Consider the following 19,070-nt stretch of genomic DNA (forward strand, 5'->3'; position numbering starts at 1 on the left):
AGATCGGCCATTGACGATTGCAATTTAGTACAAAATACAGGACGTGTTTAGCAAACAAAAGAAAAAAGTATTACAATAAATGATGAAATAGGAAAAAATCAGACTTAAAAAAAAAGTGAATATATATCAACCGTAAACAATGTCTGCATAAAAATTTAAATTCTCATTGATAAAAAAATTTCAAGATTTTTTTACTCTAGTAGAGAAACAGTTAACATTTAAATTCGCGAGTCAAAATTGACAAATTGACAAATTGATATTTAAATCTAGAGATTCAAAATTGATCAAGTCTAAGAAAATTTGAGTCCAAAATTAAGAAAAAAAAACTCGAAAATTAACAAATTGTGTGAACAAATTTTAAGAAACACGACCTATATGATGCAACATTGTTTTAAATGATTACATAATATTCTTAATGCTAACTATATCTAAATTTCTCCCTTCTCTTTCCTCTCTCCTACAAGTTTTAAAAATATGTTATTCTGAGATAATATGACTAGTTCCTGTCTCTGCCCAAGCTGCGTCAAGTATCCCCTGGAAATTTTTTACTTCTTGATAATACTGTTTGATGGTATTCAATCCGCTTAATTTACTGAAACATACAATATATATATATATATATAATGTGTATAAAATAATCGTTATAATAAAAAAAATACAAATTATACGCTTTAAATTTCTCAATAATCAAATGTGAGCCAAATGCTGTTATACAATGATAAATAGAAAAATATATAGAGATGGTAAGATTTTGAGTTCAATGATAAAATTGATAATTTGATTTCAACAAGATTGCGATATTTTTTTAAAGACAGAGTCATACAGAATACACAACAAATCTATCAGTTAGAGATGTTTCTTTGCTAGATAATTGTCTTGCCATTTTAGAAAGATTTTAGATGATCATCTCTGTAAATTTAATAGAAAAATATATAATACTTTTGTCACTTTTTACTTACTTTGTCGTCCTTTCTCTCACTGGTGGAGAATAATTCGACGCAATTTTTATGGTAGGCGGCGCATCAATTACTAATTGATCTACACTACCTATAATAGCATTAGCACCCACGCGTTTTCCTATTCGCCAACGTTGAGTCAACCATTTCATCCTGTATATACTGACTATTGTTAACACGGCGATCCTGAACCGCACTTTTTTCTTATGCGACAATCGCGTGTAAATGCGTTGAGATTGAGTCAATTGCGCGAGCACACTTAATGTGTTCTCCTCGCAATATTGGTAACTGCCAACGATGCACAGCAAATATTTCTTCTGGTATGCCAATGCCTTTCGTCTACTGTCTACTCGTAAGTATGAGCCGTAAAGTTTTTGCAACTGGACATATAAAAAATAAGATTATGTTATATTTATTGCTATTTATACTCTGAAATGTATAATTGATTAATCTCTGCGTATATAAATTGTTATAAAAAAATTTTTTAAAAAAATGTAAAAATAATGCGTCATTAATCAAATCAACTGTTATCTTTTAATCTTGCAAGACGGAAAAATTGAATTCACAATATATATTTTAATTATTATAATTTTAATTATTAAAAAAATATAAAATTGGGGATACCCTTTCAATAGGAACTGTTGTTGAATTGTTGGATGTAGGAGCCTGTGCGCTTTTCAGTTTCTTTATCTCTCCTTCGAGTACCTTCGCACGATTCATCAACATTTCCTTATCTACCATCATCTTGTCGAGTTCTTGTTCAAGATTGTTCTTCTCGACAGAGTATCTCTCGACTAATTCATTTAAGTCTTTAATCCTCTGTACAGAGCTTGCAGGTGTATCTGTGTTGAAATTCACCAGCTTCCTTATATTTTCTTCTTTTTCGGCAATGACTTTTAAGTTTGGTTGCAAATTCTCGATCCAATCCTTTAGGCTCTTTTCCTTCTCTTTTGCAATCATTAGTTTCGTATTAAAATCTGTTTCTCGTTCTTTCAAGGATTCCACCATATGTGTAAGCTTCAGCTCTCGATCTGCGGATTCCTTCAGTTTTTGTCTTGCAAGATTTATGTCAGCCTCTAGATTTATCTTAGTTTCACGAGCGATGCTAATTTCTCTGCGCAATATTTTGATTTCGTCCAGTTCAGTGTCTCGTTTGTTATTTTCAGCTTCTGTCATCATTTTTAGCTGCTTCTGCAGATAATCAAGCTCTTCTTCCCGTTCTTTCAATTCTTTCATAGTTCTATTCAGATTCGCTTCCATAATTTCCTTCATTCCATTAGCTAATGTTAGGCTGCTGATCAATTTTTCTTGTTCTTCTGTTGCGATTTCCAATCGCTTTTCATATGTACTCACCTCAGTTTCTAATCTCTTTATATTTTCCCGCAACTCTGTATTGTTATCACGACTTTCCTTGGGATCGCTTGTCCTTAAATAGAAGAAATAAAAGAAAAATATTAGTGTATCATACAATAGTATATTATATAACACAAAACGTCAAAGAACATTAGACATAAAAACAATAAATATACATAATACATAAAAACAATAAAAAAAAATTAAATAAGTTAAAAATTAACGTGTATACCTCTCTGGTTTATTCTGTGCAGCTGTAGCAAAGTTTGACAGATTAATGTTTTCAGTTTCTATCAATTTCTTCATGGACGTAAATTGTGATTCTAGATTAATCTGCTGTTGCCTCATCGATGCTAGATCATTACGAAGCTTTCCCTCGTTCTCCAGAGAGATTACCAGTTTTTTCTGCAAAAATTCGATTAAATTGGTATCTTGAACTCGTCCCATTTCTGTCTTTCGACGATGTTCTTCTATCTGCATCCTTAAGAACTTTATTGTGTTTCTCTCGGACATAAGTTCCTGATCTAGTCTGACTACTTTCTTTGTCTCTTCTGTTAAATCAGTCTTCAATTGCAGAATACGATTCTCATATTGGGCGATCCGATGTTTCATTATATCACAATCGATTTCAAGATCCTCTTTCAGTTTCTTCAGCTCCATATTGTCTAAATTGATCTCGTTCAACTTCTGCTGACATTCTTTCGTCGCTCCTTCTATCTCTTCGTTGCCATCGTTTTTAATGACCTGCATAATTTGCTTATCCAATCGCGCGGAGAGATTCAGTTCCCGTTGGACCATATCTTCAATATCGCTATCATCCTGCGAGCATTGTGCAGATGCATCTTTTAATTCTAACTCCTTCTGTAATTGTTGCACTATATTTTTCAAATCCTCGTTCACCTTGCGTTCATCCTTCAATTTTCTTCTTAGTTCCACAACATTACCAGATTCCTTCATCTTGTTCTGAATAGTTTCCAACGCTTGCTGCAAGCTCTTACTATCGTCGCTCATCTGCCTAATTACTTTGTCCTTTTCTTTCAAAAACTCCTGTAGATGATGGATTTCTTGGTCTTTATTACTTATAGAAGATGAGGGTGATGATGCACCTGAGTGAACGTCGCTTGTTCGTTTTGCTATCTCCTCTAATTTACGGATAACCTGATCTCGATTATTTAAACCGTCTGTCAATCGCAAGATCTCGTCTTGCAATTCGGCAATTTCTTGTTCATGCGCATGAAACTTTGTCTTGAACTCGTACAACTGTTTGTTCTCGTTCTCGATTTCAACATTGCGTGTTTGAAGAGTCTCCAATGCGATATCTTTCTCCAGAATAAGTTCCTTGAATCTTTGTAGTTCCTGTGTCTTATCTTGCAGTAACAAGTTATTTTTTACTTGATCCGTCTCTCTAATTGTTATCTCTTTCTTCAGCTTTGAGTTCTTCATATTCAATTCCGTGATGATCCTTTCATTTACTTGCATTTTGTTCTTGTGATCTTCGAGCTCATCTGTCTTCAATTTTAAAATATTCTCAACTTCTTCCAGATCTTTCTTTATTTTACTCTCTGACGCTTGACTCAATTCATATTGACTTTTATAAAAATTTTTATCTCGTACCAAGTTTTCAACAATTTCTTTATACTCATCCTCCATCTCTTGATACTGTTTCTGCATGGAATCCAACTCGATTTCATGTTTATTTAAAGCATCAGACTTCAGTTCCAGTTCCTGCTGCAGAATTTGCAGTTGACTTGACAAGTTCTCAATTTCTTTCATCTTTTCATTAAGTAATTCATCGGTTCGTCGAGAATCTTCGCTGATATCATTGTTCTTGGGAGATGACAATTTTGATTCGCCTTCGGTATGATGCAACTCAATTTCTGAGTGACGGACGTCACTGAAGCTATGTGTGCGTGAATCTAAATCCAACGGTGGAACTTGAGCATCTATTTTATCTACATTGAGTAACGATACCTCTGCAGTATCGAAAGTATTTACAGTTAATGTATTTTTCGATGTAGGAACTTTAATGTTGGAAATATTTTGCGATGTCATGTGCGTTGCACTAATAGCTCGAATAGCTTCAGGGAATTCCTCGCATTCTGAATGTATAGAAAGGATATCGCTCAATGTTCGCGCGCTGTTCTTGGCTTCTGCTTGTTTCGTCAAATCCCTCAGTTGCGTATCGTCCAAAGCAAGCGATGAATAGGCGTTTAATTGTTTCTCCTTTCTAGATAATTGCTCCTTTAAATGATCAATTTCTTCGTTCTTATCTGCCAACATGGTGTCAATCAATTGCGGCAGTTCTGATTGAGCATGTTCTTGGGTTCCAAGCTTTACTTGCAACATTTTCTTTTCCTCCTGAACGAGTTTTAATTGATCTTTCAGTTGATCAATCTTTCGTAATGCGCTATTTTCCGATTGTAAGAAGTTTTCCATTTCTGTTTCCTTCTCCGCCAGCATTTGATTGGTTCTTTCGAGTTGAGTTTTCAATTCTTTCAATTCTATTTCTTTGTTAGTAATAGTTTGCTCCAATGAGTGATACTTTGTAGTAGCTTCGTGCAATTGTAATTCTAAACGAGATGTTGCCTGTTTCTGAGCGAATGGAGCACTTTGCCTGTGTTGTTCTAAGCGACTGCGCATCGCTTCAATCTGGAATAATTGTTCGGATATTGTCTGATGTAAAATCTCCTGCTCCGCTAGTAATTCTTCATTCTGATTCTTCATCGCTGTCAATTGCATATCTAGATCTTTGATTCTTTTAAAAGCTACTTCCTCCGCGCGTGCATGCTTCAGCATTTTATCTTTCAACTTGAGTACTTGATCCAGAGGCAACATTGGCGGTGAGGACGGATCATCTGGTGTTAAACATCTCGTTGCGTCAATTTGTTCTCTAATCGAAACGTCTTCACTCGGCTGACTCAAGCTCAAATTGGAACTGCACATATGCGCGGATTCCAATTCTCGGATCCTTTTGTCTAATTGATTTTGCATCTCGTGAAGTTCTGCTTTTATCTGCTTCAGAACGGACGAATTGACATTAAAGTGTTCTGAGCTTAATTTGTGTTTATTCAATTCCTCCTAAAAATAGAGAAATAATAATAGAGAATATTATTATCCTAATAATAGAGAATATTATTTTTTGTATAATATTATTTTCTCTTTCCTTTCCTCTTTCTCTTTTTATATATATCTGTATAATTTATGTATTTATATGATATTTACCTCTAAAAGATTAATTTGTTCATTTAAATGTTTATTTTCAGTGCCAGATTTGATAGTGTCCAGCTCTTGAACTAAATCCTGCTGATTTTTTGTTTGTGCGGTTATCACGGCTTCCAATTGACTGATTTGTAACTGCAAAGATTCTTCCCTCTCAATTTTAACTTGTAACTGTTGTTCCAAGTCAGCAATAATCTCTCGTAAGACCCATATTTTATCCACTGCAGCTTTCAATTCACTCTCCTTTTCCGACTTCTTTGCCTCCGTGTCGGACATTAACGATGACATTTCTCTCACCTGAGATTCGAGAGCCTCCACCTATAAATTATAAATCATATGTATGTAGTATATACATATATATTAGCTAGTTATTAATACATCGTTTTTTTCAGGATGTCACCTATAATTCCAGTCAAGCATGACCCAACAAGTAAAGCATAGAGATATATATTATCTTTGGTTTTACAATAATTATATGCTAACATACAGTGGGTAAAAAGAAAACTATATATGCATAATTAATTATATAAAAACAATTATATAATTACTAAGTAAAAATTATATAAAAAAAGTTGTAAAAAATAAAAGTGAAATGTATATTTTTGTCAAGTAGTCTGAACTTTTTCATTATATCATTTTTAATATTTTCACTTATTATTTATCGAATGTGTTAGGCATTTAAATACATTAAGGTGTTTAATTTTTCTCAATATATTTTTGGAGTAAAGATAAATAAGTAAACTCTGTACAGTTATGCAATTTGCTAAATAATATGTAATTTTAGCAAACGTGTTAATCTTAGCCACTGTATGTTCATGAGGAAGCAAAAACTGTGTCAAAAATCAAATTAAATACAATATCACTCACAGTTGCATCGGGCGTGGCTTGAAGCTCAGGGATGCCTGAAGTTCTTTCAGATGATAGCTCAGACTGCTTTGTGCGACAAATAGAAAACCCAAACCAGAGTGCAGAAAAATTTGTGTTAATACAATTAGTAGTGATGCGTGACATTAATTGCCAGCGATACAATTAATTTTCAAAATAATAAATCCTCTCATTTGTAGTTAAATTTAAGTTCTGTATTACATTGTATTTTTAATAGAATTGTTTCTCTTGATTGCTATTTAAATCCCTTCTTTATTAATAAAATGTAAGTTTTATATAATATTTTATCTTTAATATGTTTTTAATAAAAAAAGATACATCATGTGATTACATCCAAAATTTATAAAAATAATTAATGCATTATTAGTACATAGAATTGTGTAAAAATATCAGTAAATTTGATTGCTGAACTATAATTATAATTTACATATATATTTGCAATCTATATATTATTATACAGGGTGTTCGGAAAATCGCCCGTAGTACTTTGGGAAGTGATTCGAGACTCAAAAAGAAGGAAAAGAAGTTATGTAAACATAGTTCGAAAATAAGTTGCGAGTTGTAGACACTTTTATGTTAAAAAAAATCGTAATTTATCCACTGGGCACCCCTCTTTAAATTTTTCTCAAATTAAAAATTTTTAAATTTAAAAAAGAGGGATGCCCAGTGGACTATAAATTACGATTTTTTTTAACATAAAAGTGGTTATAACTTGAAAACGACTTATTTTCGGATATGTTTATAACTTTTTTTCCTTCTTTCTGGAATCCCGAAATCCCGAATCACTTCCCGAAGTACTGCGAGTGATTTTCCGAACATCCTGTATATATTATTTAAATAGCAATATTATAATTTAAATAAAGGAATCTTCTCTCTCTATGTTAAATTTATAAACTTGACCTCATTTTCTATAAAGGCATATATTCTATTTTTAACAGCCTTAAATCTATGTTAAATTTTACATTAAAATAACCACAGAGACCTGTAGTTAAGTTTTAGAAATGGCAGTCGTTATGCCAGTTTTTTCTGGTTAGTGCAATAACTGCTAAAGTGAATTTAGAAATATTTGGATTAATTAATCCTTAAATTAGTAATAACCAAATCATTATATTATCATTTACTTAAAATCTCTTCAGATTTCAAAATGTTTGAATTATAATATCTAATTTTGAAATGCGAAGAATAATATCTCTCTCTTTAAAAATTTTCAAACGTCACAATATCGCAATCTTTAACTAATTAAGGATTAATTAAAAAGTCAGTAAACCTTAGCTAGCCAGCGAGTGATCACAAAAGCGTATGTTTTATGTTTGTACTTAACAAAAAAATCATCACATTTAAAGGATTAAATGATTTCAAGAAGAATTTTACCTCACAACTCATTCGTATATCTCTCTCCTTTTTACGCTCGCGTTCCTTGAGCTGTTCTTGCAAGAGTTGAATTTGCTTTGCGGCTTCATCACGCTCCATCTCCCGTTCGCTCGCTTGCTCGTCCAGAAATCGGCGCGTCGCTCGCAATTGCTTGTCCGCTGCCTCAATCTGTATAAAAGTAACTACAGTTAGAAATAATAAATAGTAATCGTAGAAATGTATAGTAATAAATTTTTATCGTAGATGTGTTTTCACTTTAATTATTTTTAGAACACACAACTCATAAATTCGCAAATTTAATTTTTTTAACAACATAAACAATAAAACAGATTGTTAAAAGACTCACAAATATCTAAAAAAATTTTTCGAAATTATACAAATTCTTATTAAATAAAAAAGTTAATAAATAAAGTATGTTAAAAAATTAGAAAAATAGGTTTTAAAAAAGAATTTTGAAAAATAAATTTTTTTCTATAATTTTTACAAATAATGTTAATTGGATTACAATTATTTGATAATAGTTTTTGTCATTGTTAGTTACAATGTGTTTCACTCACAAATAATAAAATAATTAATAGCAAGATATTAGGTAATAAAAGACTCATTCTATTGCATTATAATAAAATGTGCCTACAATATAGCATGCAAAGCGATTATTATATATTGCAACACCATGTGATAAATATTTAAGCAACAGTACATTTTAATAGCACTACCACAAACGTATATATAGTTACAAATGGGCGTTAGAAATGATATAAATGACACATTTAAAAAAAAATTTATTTACACTTTCTAATTTTATGATAGAGCGTTACACGTATATTAATTTATTATAGCCGATATGGGAGAGTAACTTACGCGAAGAGCGTTTAGATTAATATTAGTAATTCTATAATTTACCTTTTTGCAGCAAACCCTGTGAATGTATGGGGTAGGAGTGGGTTCTAAAGGTACCTGCTGGCAAGACAAGAACGCCAATCAATCTCTTAAAACCTACATTGCAGACCTTTACACTTTTAATTTGGAGAATTTTCTCTATTAACTCTATGTGATTAATAAAATATTTATTTATAGAATGATATATATATAATTGCCATACGTGCACACTATTTTAAATTATGGTTGTTTTATAAATTGATGAAATGATTAATGAAAAATACTGTCATTATTTTATATACAGGGTGTACGAGAAAAAATGAATATGTAAGTTTATTCTTGAAGTAAATTGCTGAAATATTCAAAATTTAGTTCAATAAAAATAAGAATTTCAAGGTCTGAACATCATAGAATGCAAGGAAAATAAAAACTTATATATTTAATAAAAGATTACATAGAGACTTAATGATTTGTGATTTCAACTAATAATATGCAAAAGCCAAAAATCTCAAAAGATTGAAGCACTAAAATATTCAGTTTTCATAAGACACTCTGTATAATGTGTGTAATAAAAAATCATTTTTAATTCCTTCTAATATTAACTTAAAAATAAAGAAAAAAAATTAAAATAATTACATACTTTTTCACAATTGCATTGTGTAAAAAACGTGCCATATAAGAGAAAAACATATCTGTGTTAATTGTATGTGTTGCTGTATAATAAAAACAGGTACGATATAAATATAATGTAAATATGAAGCATGTGATATAGAAGTGTTTAGAATTGTAATGAATTACAAAGACAAGTCATTTTTCAATGAACAGTACACCACAATACTCATAACTGTATTGACATACCAATATCGAATAATCAGAAATCATGCAACAATGCATTTTGAAAAATAATAAAAATGAATAATTTTACCTGTTGTTGCAAATCTTCCCTTTCCCTTCTAGCGTCGTCCAATAGTTTGTCATTTTGCCTGCACAACTCTTCTATTAATTGTAATAAATAAGATGTGTCACCTCCGCCATTCGATAACACATGTCTAGCTGCAATTATATATAAAAATATATCGCTTAAACAAAATATTTAAAACATAAAAAATAAGTGTGCTAATAATATAAATATATTTGAAATAAATAAATTACTTAATTAATATAACTTATAAGTTTGATATCAAATGAAATATCCATTTCTTGTAAAACATTAGAATTATAATTGATAATAAAAATTATATAATTATATATATCAATTGATCTTATATGTTTAACAAATAAGCTACTAATTTACAAAAGTTACATAGAAATTTACCTTTTTCTAGCACTTGTGAAAAGTCTTGCAATGCAATATCAACTCCAGAGAGATAGCTTTCGCCGTATCCTTCTGTGATTACTTCTTTTTTGTTCTCCGCACTAATTAACTTTTGTTGTAATTCTAAAATATGCAATTTTAATCGTTCTGCTTCTTCTTGGTAACTTATTATCAAAGCTTCAGCATGATTCAATTTTAAAGAAAGTTCTTCATTAAGATTGTTTGCTAAGAGAGTCTCTTTTGACGACAATCCAATATTGTCTTCGCCGCTTGGTAGTGAAAGGTTGAGTATTTGTGTGCTATCCGATTTCAGACGTCTTAAACAAGCTTTTAGTTCCTTTCTTAATATCTCATCCATGTCTTCCTCAACCATTGTCTTGTTATCGCTGTTAACAATGGAATTTATTTTGCTGGATTGGGGAGCAAAATGGACTCTTTTAATGTTGGTTTGATTGAATCTTTGGTCTTTGCATTGTGTTTCGGATGTAATACTGTCGTCTTTGCTTAAATTTCCCTCATGAGTAAAGACAGATTCTGTTAATTGTCTTTTCAGAACTTCATTGATCAGAGTATTGTTGACTTCTTCTTCACAGATGGCAAAGTAATTAACTAATTCTCCAATCAAATTCTTGAGAGTCACACATGTTTTCTTTAAATTATCCCTAATAAAAATTTTACATTACATATTTAAACATGTTAAAATGTTTGTACAGTTAAATTTTTCATATCTATTGTGACCTCTAGAAATACGAGACTCAAATTACTTTAATTCTCAATTCACAAATCAATTTGAAGATTAAAAATCTTTCAAAAATATATTAAATATTTTCTATGATTCTATATTAAAATTATATTAAAATTATATAAGATAATATTTCATCAATTACCTTTCTTCCATAATATTATTTTCCAGAGATTCAACACAGCCAACTTCTTGATTATTACTTGAATTTTGAGTTTTAAGATTGGCGATTTCTTTTTGGTATTGCTCGCACATTCGTGCTACACTGCAAGCGTGTTCATCTCTCAGACGAATTAATTCAGCATTATGCATCTTTTTTATTTCCTCAATTTCTTTCTTAGCGTTGCATGTGAATTTATCTCGCAGTTCTAACAATTCGGTCGGCCAATTATCTTCTTTATCTGCTTCCACTGATAATAATGCCTGTACACAATCATAATTGCAACTTTCAATAAACATCTCCTAAATAGGTCTCTTAATAAGTCATCGAACAAATACATGAAGGCAAATCCTATAAGCAGAAGCTTATATGGCAACATACAAAGTAACACACAGAAATTATAAACTTTTGATTTAAAAAATTTGCAGCTAATTTTCATTTCGCTTATATCTCATTCTCAATCTGTCCAGTTTCATACGATCCACATCTACCTGAAATTGTTCTTGAAGAGCGTTGACAATGTCCTGTCTAGCTAGCGCGATCTGTTCTTCCAACTGATGATTATAAGCGTCACGCAGACTCGATAATTCATCATTTTCCAATGTCTCCCATTCTGTCTGACAATACTGCATGCAAACATGAAGTCGCATAGCGGCATGTTAGTCACAAATAAATTTGTATTTTGATATAAATTCATAGTGGAAAAAGATAATTTATTTTTCATTTGTACATTTTAAAAGGAAAAAATGCATTAATTACAATAAAAGAGATTGAAAAACAAGAAATTAAAGAAATTTCAAGATGAAAAATGTACTAATAATAATTAGTGCACGCTGATCATGCCATGCATCTACATTTTAACACATTTCCTGAATTTTATAATAAAAATTTTGCCATAACTTCTATAATAAATATAAATAAATAAATAAATAAGTTCTTCCTAATTATATATATATATATATATATATATATATATATATATATAAAATTTTATTTTTAATAGATAAAATATAATAAATTTTAATTGAAATCTTTCAATTAATTGTTGATATATATTTGATGAAGAAATAAGATTTATATAATATATAATATATATTTTAACAAGCTGAACTATTAGAATTCTATTTCATGAATTTATAGAGTTTTTGGAGAATTGTATGTAGAATATAAAAAAAACATTGTAGTTTAATTAAAATTCACATATATGAGAATTATATTCCATTTTCAAAAATATATATTGATACATTCAAAGTATGAACTGTTTTATAATAGAATGTTTGAATATTATTATTGTAAGCAAACGATCTTTACATACAACACACATGGCACAAAAAAAATTGCTATTATCAACAAATGTATCATTAATAAAGCAAAATCTCATAATAATTAGAAAATTTTTTCTCACCTGGTGCACGATAGATACTGCCAAGGAACGTTCTAGCTTTGCTTCAAGATCGCGAATTTGAAATTCGTACAATTCTTTTTGATCTTTGATTGCTTTCTCATAATCAGCCTTGATAATTTGAATTTTCTTTACTTTATGCTCCAATTCTTGTCGCAATGCTTGGATGCTATTTTCATATTCTGTTTCAAGACGCGCTTGGTTTTCAGCATCTAGGATCTTATCCTTCAAAGATTCCTCGTTGGCGTCAGACGTTACTGCACGAGAATTGGATGCGTTTAAACAATCGCCTGCACCACCATAATATAGATCATCCGTTAGCTCTTCAGTTTCACTATCATCAGAAATTCGTTTTGATTGCTGGCTGAAGATCTCTTCGGAATATTGTTTCTCCATCTGCAAGCATTTTTGTTCGAAGTATGTCCGAAGTTCCTCCATCTCCTTAGCATGGCGTGCATTAAGTTCAGCTTTTATATCATTAATGTCATTCCCATCCTTGAGACGAAAAAAAATACAATTAAAAAAGGAATAGTTGTAAAAACTATATAATAGCAAAAATACGGACATTACAAGAAATTCGTCAAATATAAACAAGAAAAATATTAAAGATGAAAAGACTTGCCTGAAATGACTTGAAATTCTGCACCAACAACTGCAATCTGTTGATCTCTTTGGCAGAATCCGCTTTAACAGATTCTAATTCTTCTTTATATCGGTTCATCATGTCCTGGATTTCTTGACTTAGCATTTCCTTCTCCATTTGTAAAGCGGCGTTTTCCGTCGAGGGCTGTGCTTTTTCCGCGGCTGTGATCATTTTCTCGCATAATGTATAATAACGAGATAATTTAAACTTAATCTCATCTATGCTTAATTCGCCTTCCAGAATTTGTTGTACTTCTTTTTCGCTGTTTTTCACGTTAATATTATCCATTAATGTGCTGGTATTAGTAATGTTCGATTCTGGAGTTTTTGTCTCATCTATTACATTTTGATTTGATGTACTATCATCTAAACTTTGATTTGTCTTAAAGTTCTTGGAGGCCGTACTATTCAAGGACATGTTGAGTTTACTGCTATCACTCATTGCAGTTTGATTCAATTTTTCTTCAAACTCGGCACATTGAGCCCATGCATGGACTAAGCCCTCTCTTAATTGCTCGCATTGTGCTTCCAGTTTTTCCGCTCTCTCTGTTGTTTCAGTAAAATTTTTTTTATATTTCTCATTTTCTGTTTCTTTCTGCTCCATAAGTAGTTTTAGGCTCTCGATTTCTTGCTGCTGAACCTCTACACGTCGCACCAAATCATCATTCGTCAGAATATCGTTTTCAAAATATTCCTGAACAGAATCATCATGAGATGTCACACGATTGATCTCTTTCAAGGAATTAACTTCCCGTTGCAGCTTGTCACATGTATTTTTCATATCTTTTAGTTGTTTTTCGTAGGTCTTCTTCTCGAGATCGGTCTGTTTTAGCTTGTCATTCGCTTTGTGCAAATCTTCTTCGAGAATATGAATTTTTTCGACCAATTTCGCTTCCATCTCCATTTTATCCTCAAACTTTCGTTTTATCATTTGATGCTGAAGAACCTCATCATCAAAAGTTTTGTACATGGTTTCACCTAGTTCGCTAACTGTGCTGACGCTTGTAGCGTCAAACCGCGATAAAGATCTCTCCAGTTCATATATCCTACCACTCAAATTTCTTTCATGCATCTGACTGTTCTCGATCATTGACTGCGCCGCGGAATATCTGCATGACAAATCATCCAGCTTGTATTTCAGCGAGTCATTCTCCTCCTTTAGCGTAGCGGCGTTTGATAAAGCCTGTTCTAGCGATCGCTCAATACTTTCCTTGGATTCTAGAATGCTCAGTGTTGCAATGTGCTTCGACGTAATTTCCTCCAGTTGAATTTTGTGTAGTTTAATTTGCTCGTTTAACAAATCTTTTTCTTTTTGAAACTGTAAACTTTGCATGCGTCGTTCGTTCTCTGCTTCTAATCTCAATTCATCTAGCTTTGATTTATACAACTGGGCTTCTGATTGAGCAATTTTTTGTGATTCGGAGTGATTCACCAATTCGAGCTTTAACGCTTCGACAGTTTTCTTATAATGGGCCAGCTGCGTTTGGAAGACGGATAATTCCTTGGCGTGCCTGCTTTCCAAGTTCAGCAATTCTTTGTTTAAACGATCAGTTACTATTTTATTTTCATCCTTCAATACTTTGATGTTTTCTTCATATTTGGCTTTTGTATTAACAATTTCAGCTTCATTTTTTAGAGTTAATTCCTATATAAATATATTTAAATGAAAATGTCACAATGTTATTTATGTAATTAAAATATTTAAACAAAGTTATATATATAAAAAAAATATAATAAAGTGCCTACTTTTAACTCTTGCTGGTGGCGCGTTGCATTGGCATTTGTTACAGTGGTAAATTTGTTCAAAATATGCTGCATATCCTGTTTGATTTTGTCAATACGTGCTTCATATTGTTTCTGTTGTGCCAAGGTCTCATCAATGTTTAAATTTTTCTCTGTGGCACTCAGACGAACTTGTTCAGTTAGATTATTTATCTGTATTTTGTAATCATTGATTTCGGCATTTCGCGTTTCTCTTTCCATTTCCAACGTTTGTACATGTTTACGAATGTCTGTCAAATGCGCGTTCAATCGACAAATTAACGTTTCTTTATCGTCCATTGTTGTTTCCAGCGCTTCAATCTAAAACATTTATAATTATGCATCATTTTATAAAATTATCATCATATATTAGTAATTATAAAATGCAGCATGAATTGTATGGCATTTACCTTTTGCTGCAAGTTCATGTTAGGATTGTCTAACTGCAGGGTGTTTAAGGCATTAAGTTGTCCTGTGAGAGCACTTCTGGCAGATAACGCTTGTTCTAAAGATACTGTTAACTGTTCTATTAAAGTATCACGTTCACATAGTGCATTTTCAAACTCTTGCAACTGTTTGACAAAAAAAATATTATACAGTGGCAATTATTTTCTAACAAGATATATTTATATATGTAAGTCATTTATAAAAATGACTTACTTTTATATGATACAAAGGTATAATATCTTTTCCATGTACACTGCTGCTCTGGCTTTGTGATGAATTTGGAGAGGATGTTTCAGCTCGTAGATGATCAATTTCCGCATTTAAAGCTCCAACTATAGCTTCTTTCCCTTGCAACAGTTCTTCCAATTCTGCAACACGACCTGCTAATCCTTCCAAATCAGCATCTGGTTCTCCCTCGCTTATACTAACACTGCTGTGTGTTATATCCCTCGAGGATATATCTTCATTTACCTTAACATAAGAAGAAAAATACATATTAGCATCGAACAAGCAATACTAATTATGCAAAAATATATAAATCAAATTCTCAATGTTAAAAACTCGCTAGTAAATTAATTCAAGGTATAAATAATAATATGTAGAAACGACTCAACTAGCGCAAATTAATTCTTTATTATTCAAACATATAACGTTTCGACCATTTGATTGTGGTTCTTTTCAAGTATAAATTTCAATAAAGATGGTCAATATTGTAGATAAAGAATGCAAGAAACATGTCAAAATTATTAGTTAAATTTGAAAGAGAGATACGAGAGAGAACTGAAAACATTGTACCAGAGTCAAAATATAATGTAACAAATTTTGACTCTGATACAATGTTTTCAGTTCTCTCTCGTTTCTCTCTTTCAAATTTAACTAATAATTTTGACATGTTGCTAGTTTCTTGCATTCTTTATGTACAATACTGATCATCTTTATTGAAATTTATACTTGAAAAGGACCACAACCAAATGGTCGAAACGTCGTATGTTTAAATAATCAAAAATATATATTTATGCAAAACTATTGTTTCTTATTCTTACTCCAGATTCTTTAACCAATGTAGATTTTTCGTTGTGTAATAATTCGTCGTCAGATTGTTCCATGCATTGTGTATTTGTACTTGTGTCTTTAGATCGCCTTGCCTTGTATTTTTCCAACTGTAACAAAATCGACATTATTATTAAACGTATCAAATATTAATAAATATTAATAATATATTTTTATAAGAATATTTCTTCAAGATATAGTTGATGAAACAGACAGCAAATTAACAATAAAATTAATAATGTAAGTAAACGATGGGAGAAACGAAGAAACGAGATATTGGAGTAAACAAGAAGAATTGAAGTAAACAACAAGACTGTAAAAAGGAGTGAACATCTCGATAACTAGAGGAGGAATAGAGGAGGCTTGCCATTTCTCTGCCGGCTTCCAGCGAGCGTTTTTTACGCTCGTTTTTATCTTGTACTGTGCTCATTCCGATAAATTTCGAAACGTCTCGACCCGCATAAAGGACGTTTGAACACAAAGAATGTACTCGTTCACCTGCCCATTCACTTCATCGTACGCTACATTTCAAATTTTACGCCTCGACGTCAGCTGATATACAGCTTAGTTAATCACCACGCGATCTTAACTCGTCGCAATCACGTTGCTTATCGTACGGTAAAATAATAAAAATACTGAAAAACACAAATTTCGAAAGCGGTTAATTAATAAAACGCTCAACGAAAGCGGTTGGAAACGGTTGGTCATTGGTCTAAAACGGTCGCGCGTTAGAATGCGTTCAAAAATCCTATCCGTGGAAGCGGAGCAGCATTTTTAATTGACCACTCAGGTCAAAAGGAGCAAAGAATTCTTTATTCTGATTGGTCAAGAAAGTCCTACTCTATCCCACGAGTAGGATTTTCGAACGCATTCTTAATCGTGCCAATATGACGAATGAAAACTCGAAAATTCAATTAATGTTGCCAGCTTGAGTCGATAACGTCATGTTGAAGCTCTCGTTCTTGTGCACGATTTTCGTCAGAGATACTAGAAAAAATTGTAAGTACAATAGACTTTCTTTCGTTGATGATAAAATATTAATTTATTAAGAATGTAAAATGTTTGTTTTATCTTTATATTGTATAAAAATGTATAAATATAGTATATATATATATTTCTTACACATGCGCGAAATATCTCGTTTTATCTTCTAATGTTACACGTACTTTTTTTAATTTCCATTTCGAAATATCTTTTATTTTATTCTATAATAATTATATTTAATGTATAAAGAGAAACAAGTTTCTTGCAAATAAATTGTTGTAATACATTTGCATTACATTATAAATTTTTTACATTTGCGCGCGCAATTTTTTTATTTAAATTTTTATATAATTAATCAAAATTATATATTTTTTTCACGTATAAATTCTTTATCAAAATATAACAATCGAAAAGCAAAGGTGTTAGATTACTTTTCAATTTTTAATATACATCTTGTTTTTTCTTAATTCTAATGTATTTTATTTTAAAATGTACAAGTGACATATATAAAAAATTTCTTATTAATTTCTGATCTACGAGTATTATATTTGTCAATTTACAATTTAATTAATTTGATTTTATATATTATCGAGATTTTTATTATCGAGCAAATTTTTTATTCGTTGAATTTCGTTTATCAATCCACAAATATGCAGGACATGTTTGTAAAGTCGATTTTCTCTTTGCAATATGATATATTTTATAACTGTACGCACACTTACTAAACTAGCAGTATAAAGGAGATTTAAAATATTTGTATATTTTCATAATATTTTCCTTTTCTATTTATACATCAGACTATTTTCATATCGACGTTTCGTTATATTTGACGTTACGTTTGAGCTTGACTCCAAATAATTTCTTTTCGTACACACACACACATACACACATTCATGCTTTCCGTTATAAAATATTTGCTCGTCAGATTTATTCCGATTTGTCATCATTGGCGGAACACGTGAAGATCCGGATAATAAATTTATTAAACTACATCGTCCTTTCCCATACTCGTGTACTGTTTACGCGCATTTCACGCGTGCGCTCCTACGCATCGTTCCTTCGTGTCTTAATCCGATCGTTCCGGTCTATCAAGAATCGAGCGCGGCGAATGAGAGATAATGCGAAATTCACGAAGCGTAAAGGTATATAGTTCAATTCGCCTCTATTCTATTTCGACGGAACTTCCTGCTTTACAGACACGCAGCTATAGCGGACTCATATAACGGCGGCTCCTCTAGAAGCGTTCTTGCTATACTGGGTGGGAGCGCTTAACGATGCGAGCACTCGCAATGTGATGTCACGCACATGTGCGTCCGATACAAAATTGAGCTTCGTATTTGTTCGTCATGTAGTGAATTTGTTGCTCGTTACGCGATCTTTCAAGGGAGGCTTGAAAATTGCGAAAAGATTTCGCGATTATTATCCCATTTCTTGTCAAAGCAGACGCGGATATTCTTCTTTTAAAAATGTATTTAGTTTTAACATGGAAATCTTGAAATGAGATTATATTAATTAAAGAAAAATTAAATTTATTTTTAATTTTTTATAATAAAATGAGATTATATTAATTAAAGAAAAATTTAATTTAATTGAAGAAAAATATAATTGAATGGAGCCATTTTATATAGTTCAATCAAGGAAAATATATTCTTGTGATTTAAGATTTCATTTTCTTGAATGAAAAAGAAACAATGTTAGATAGAAAATAACATTTTTAAATCAAAGATTATAATTTTCTTAACGTAGAATTAAATAATTATATATTCTTGAGGTAATAATTACAATATTAAAATAAGATTATAATATTGTTGGAATTTAATTATTAAATTTATTTAATTATTAAATTCTCCTAAGAAGATTATAAATTATTGCGTATATATGAAACAATGAACGCGGTAGTTTAA

General features: G+C 31.2%; 1 protein-coding gene across 7 annotated transcripts; it reads right to left on the reverse strand.

Moving 5' to 3' along the window:
* Nucleotides 1–356: 356 nt before the first annotated feature.
* Nucleotides 357–16,895, reverse strand: LOC105249828 (pericentrin). 7 transcript variants are annotated; one of them, XM_025411136.1, is made up of 19 exons: nucleotides 16,550–16,895; nucleotides 16,176–16,292; nucleotides 15,346–15,603; nucleotides 15,096–15,257; nucleotides 14,671–15,006; nucleotides 12,905–14,569; nucleotides 12,286–12,777; nucleotides 11,372–11,506; nucleotides 10,866–11,143; nucleotides 9,979–10,640; nucleotides 9,589–9,716; nucleotides 8,688–8,741; nucleotides 7,785–7,952; nucleotides 6,396–6,461; nucleotides 5,532–5,846; nucleotides 2,542–5,387; nucleotides 1,581–2,382; nucleotides 960–1,336; nucleotides 357–592 (listed from the first exon to the last, which is right to left on the reverse strand). In XM_025411136.1, the coding sequence occupies exons 1-19, from the start codon at nucleotides 16,610–16,612 to the stop codon at nucleotides 478–480; spliced, it is 9,039 nt and encodes a 3,012-aa protein (XP_025266921.1). In that variant the 5' UTR covers nucleotides 16,613–16,895; the 3' UTR covers nucleotides 357–477. The 7 variants fall into 7 exon arrangements, with proteins under 7 accessions (XP_025266921.1, XP_025266920.1, XP_025266919.1 ...); XM_025411135.1 differs by having other exon boundaries at nucleotides 6,396–6,458; nucleotides 8,688–8,744; XM_025411134.1 differs by having other exon boundaries at nucleotides 8,688–8,744.
* Nucleotides 16,896–19,070: the final 2,175 nt, after the last annotated feature.

This window comes from Camponotus floridanus, unplaced genomic scaffold, assembly GCF_003227725.1.
Source record: "Camponotus floridanus strain SB8 unplaced genomic scaffold, Cflo_v7.5 scaffold38, whole genome shotgun sequence".
In the NCBI taxonomy this organism is placed as follows: domain Eukaryota; kingdom Metazoa; phylum Arthropoda; class Insecta; order Hymenoptera; family Formicidae; genus Camponotus; species Camponotus floridanus.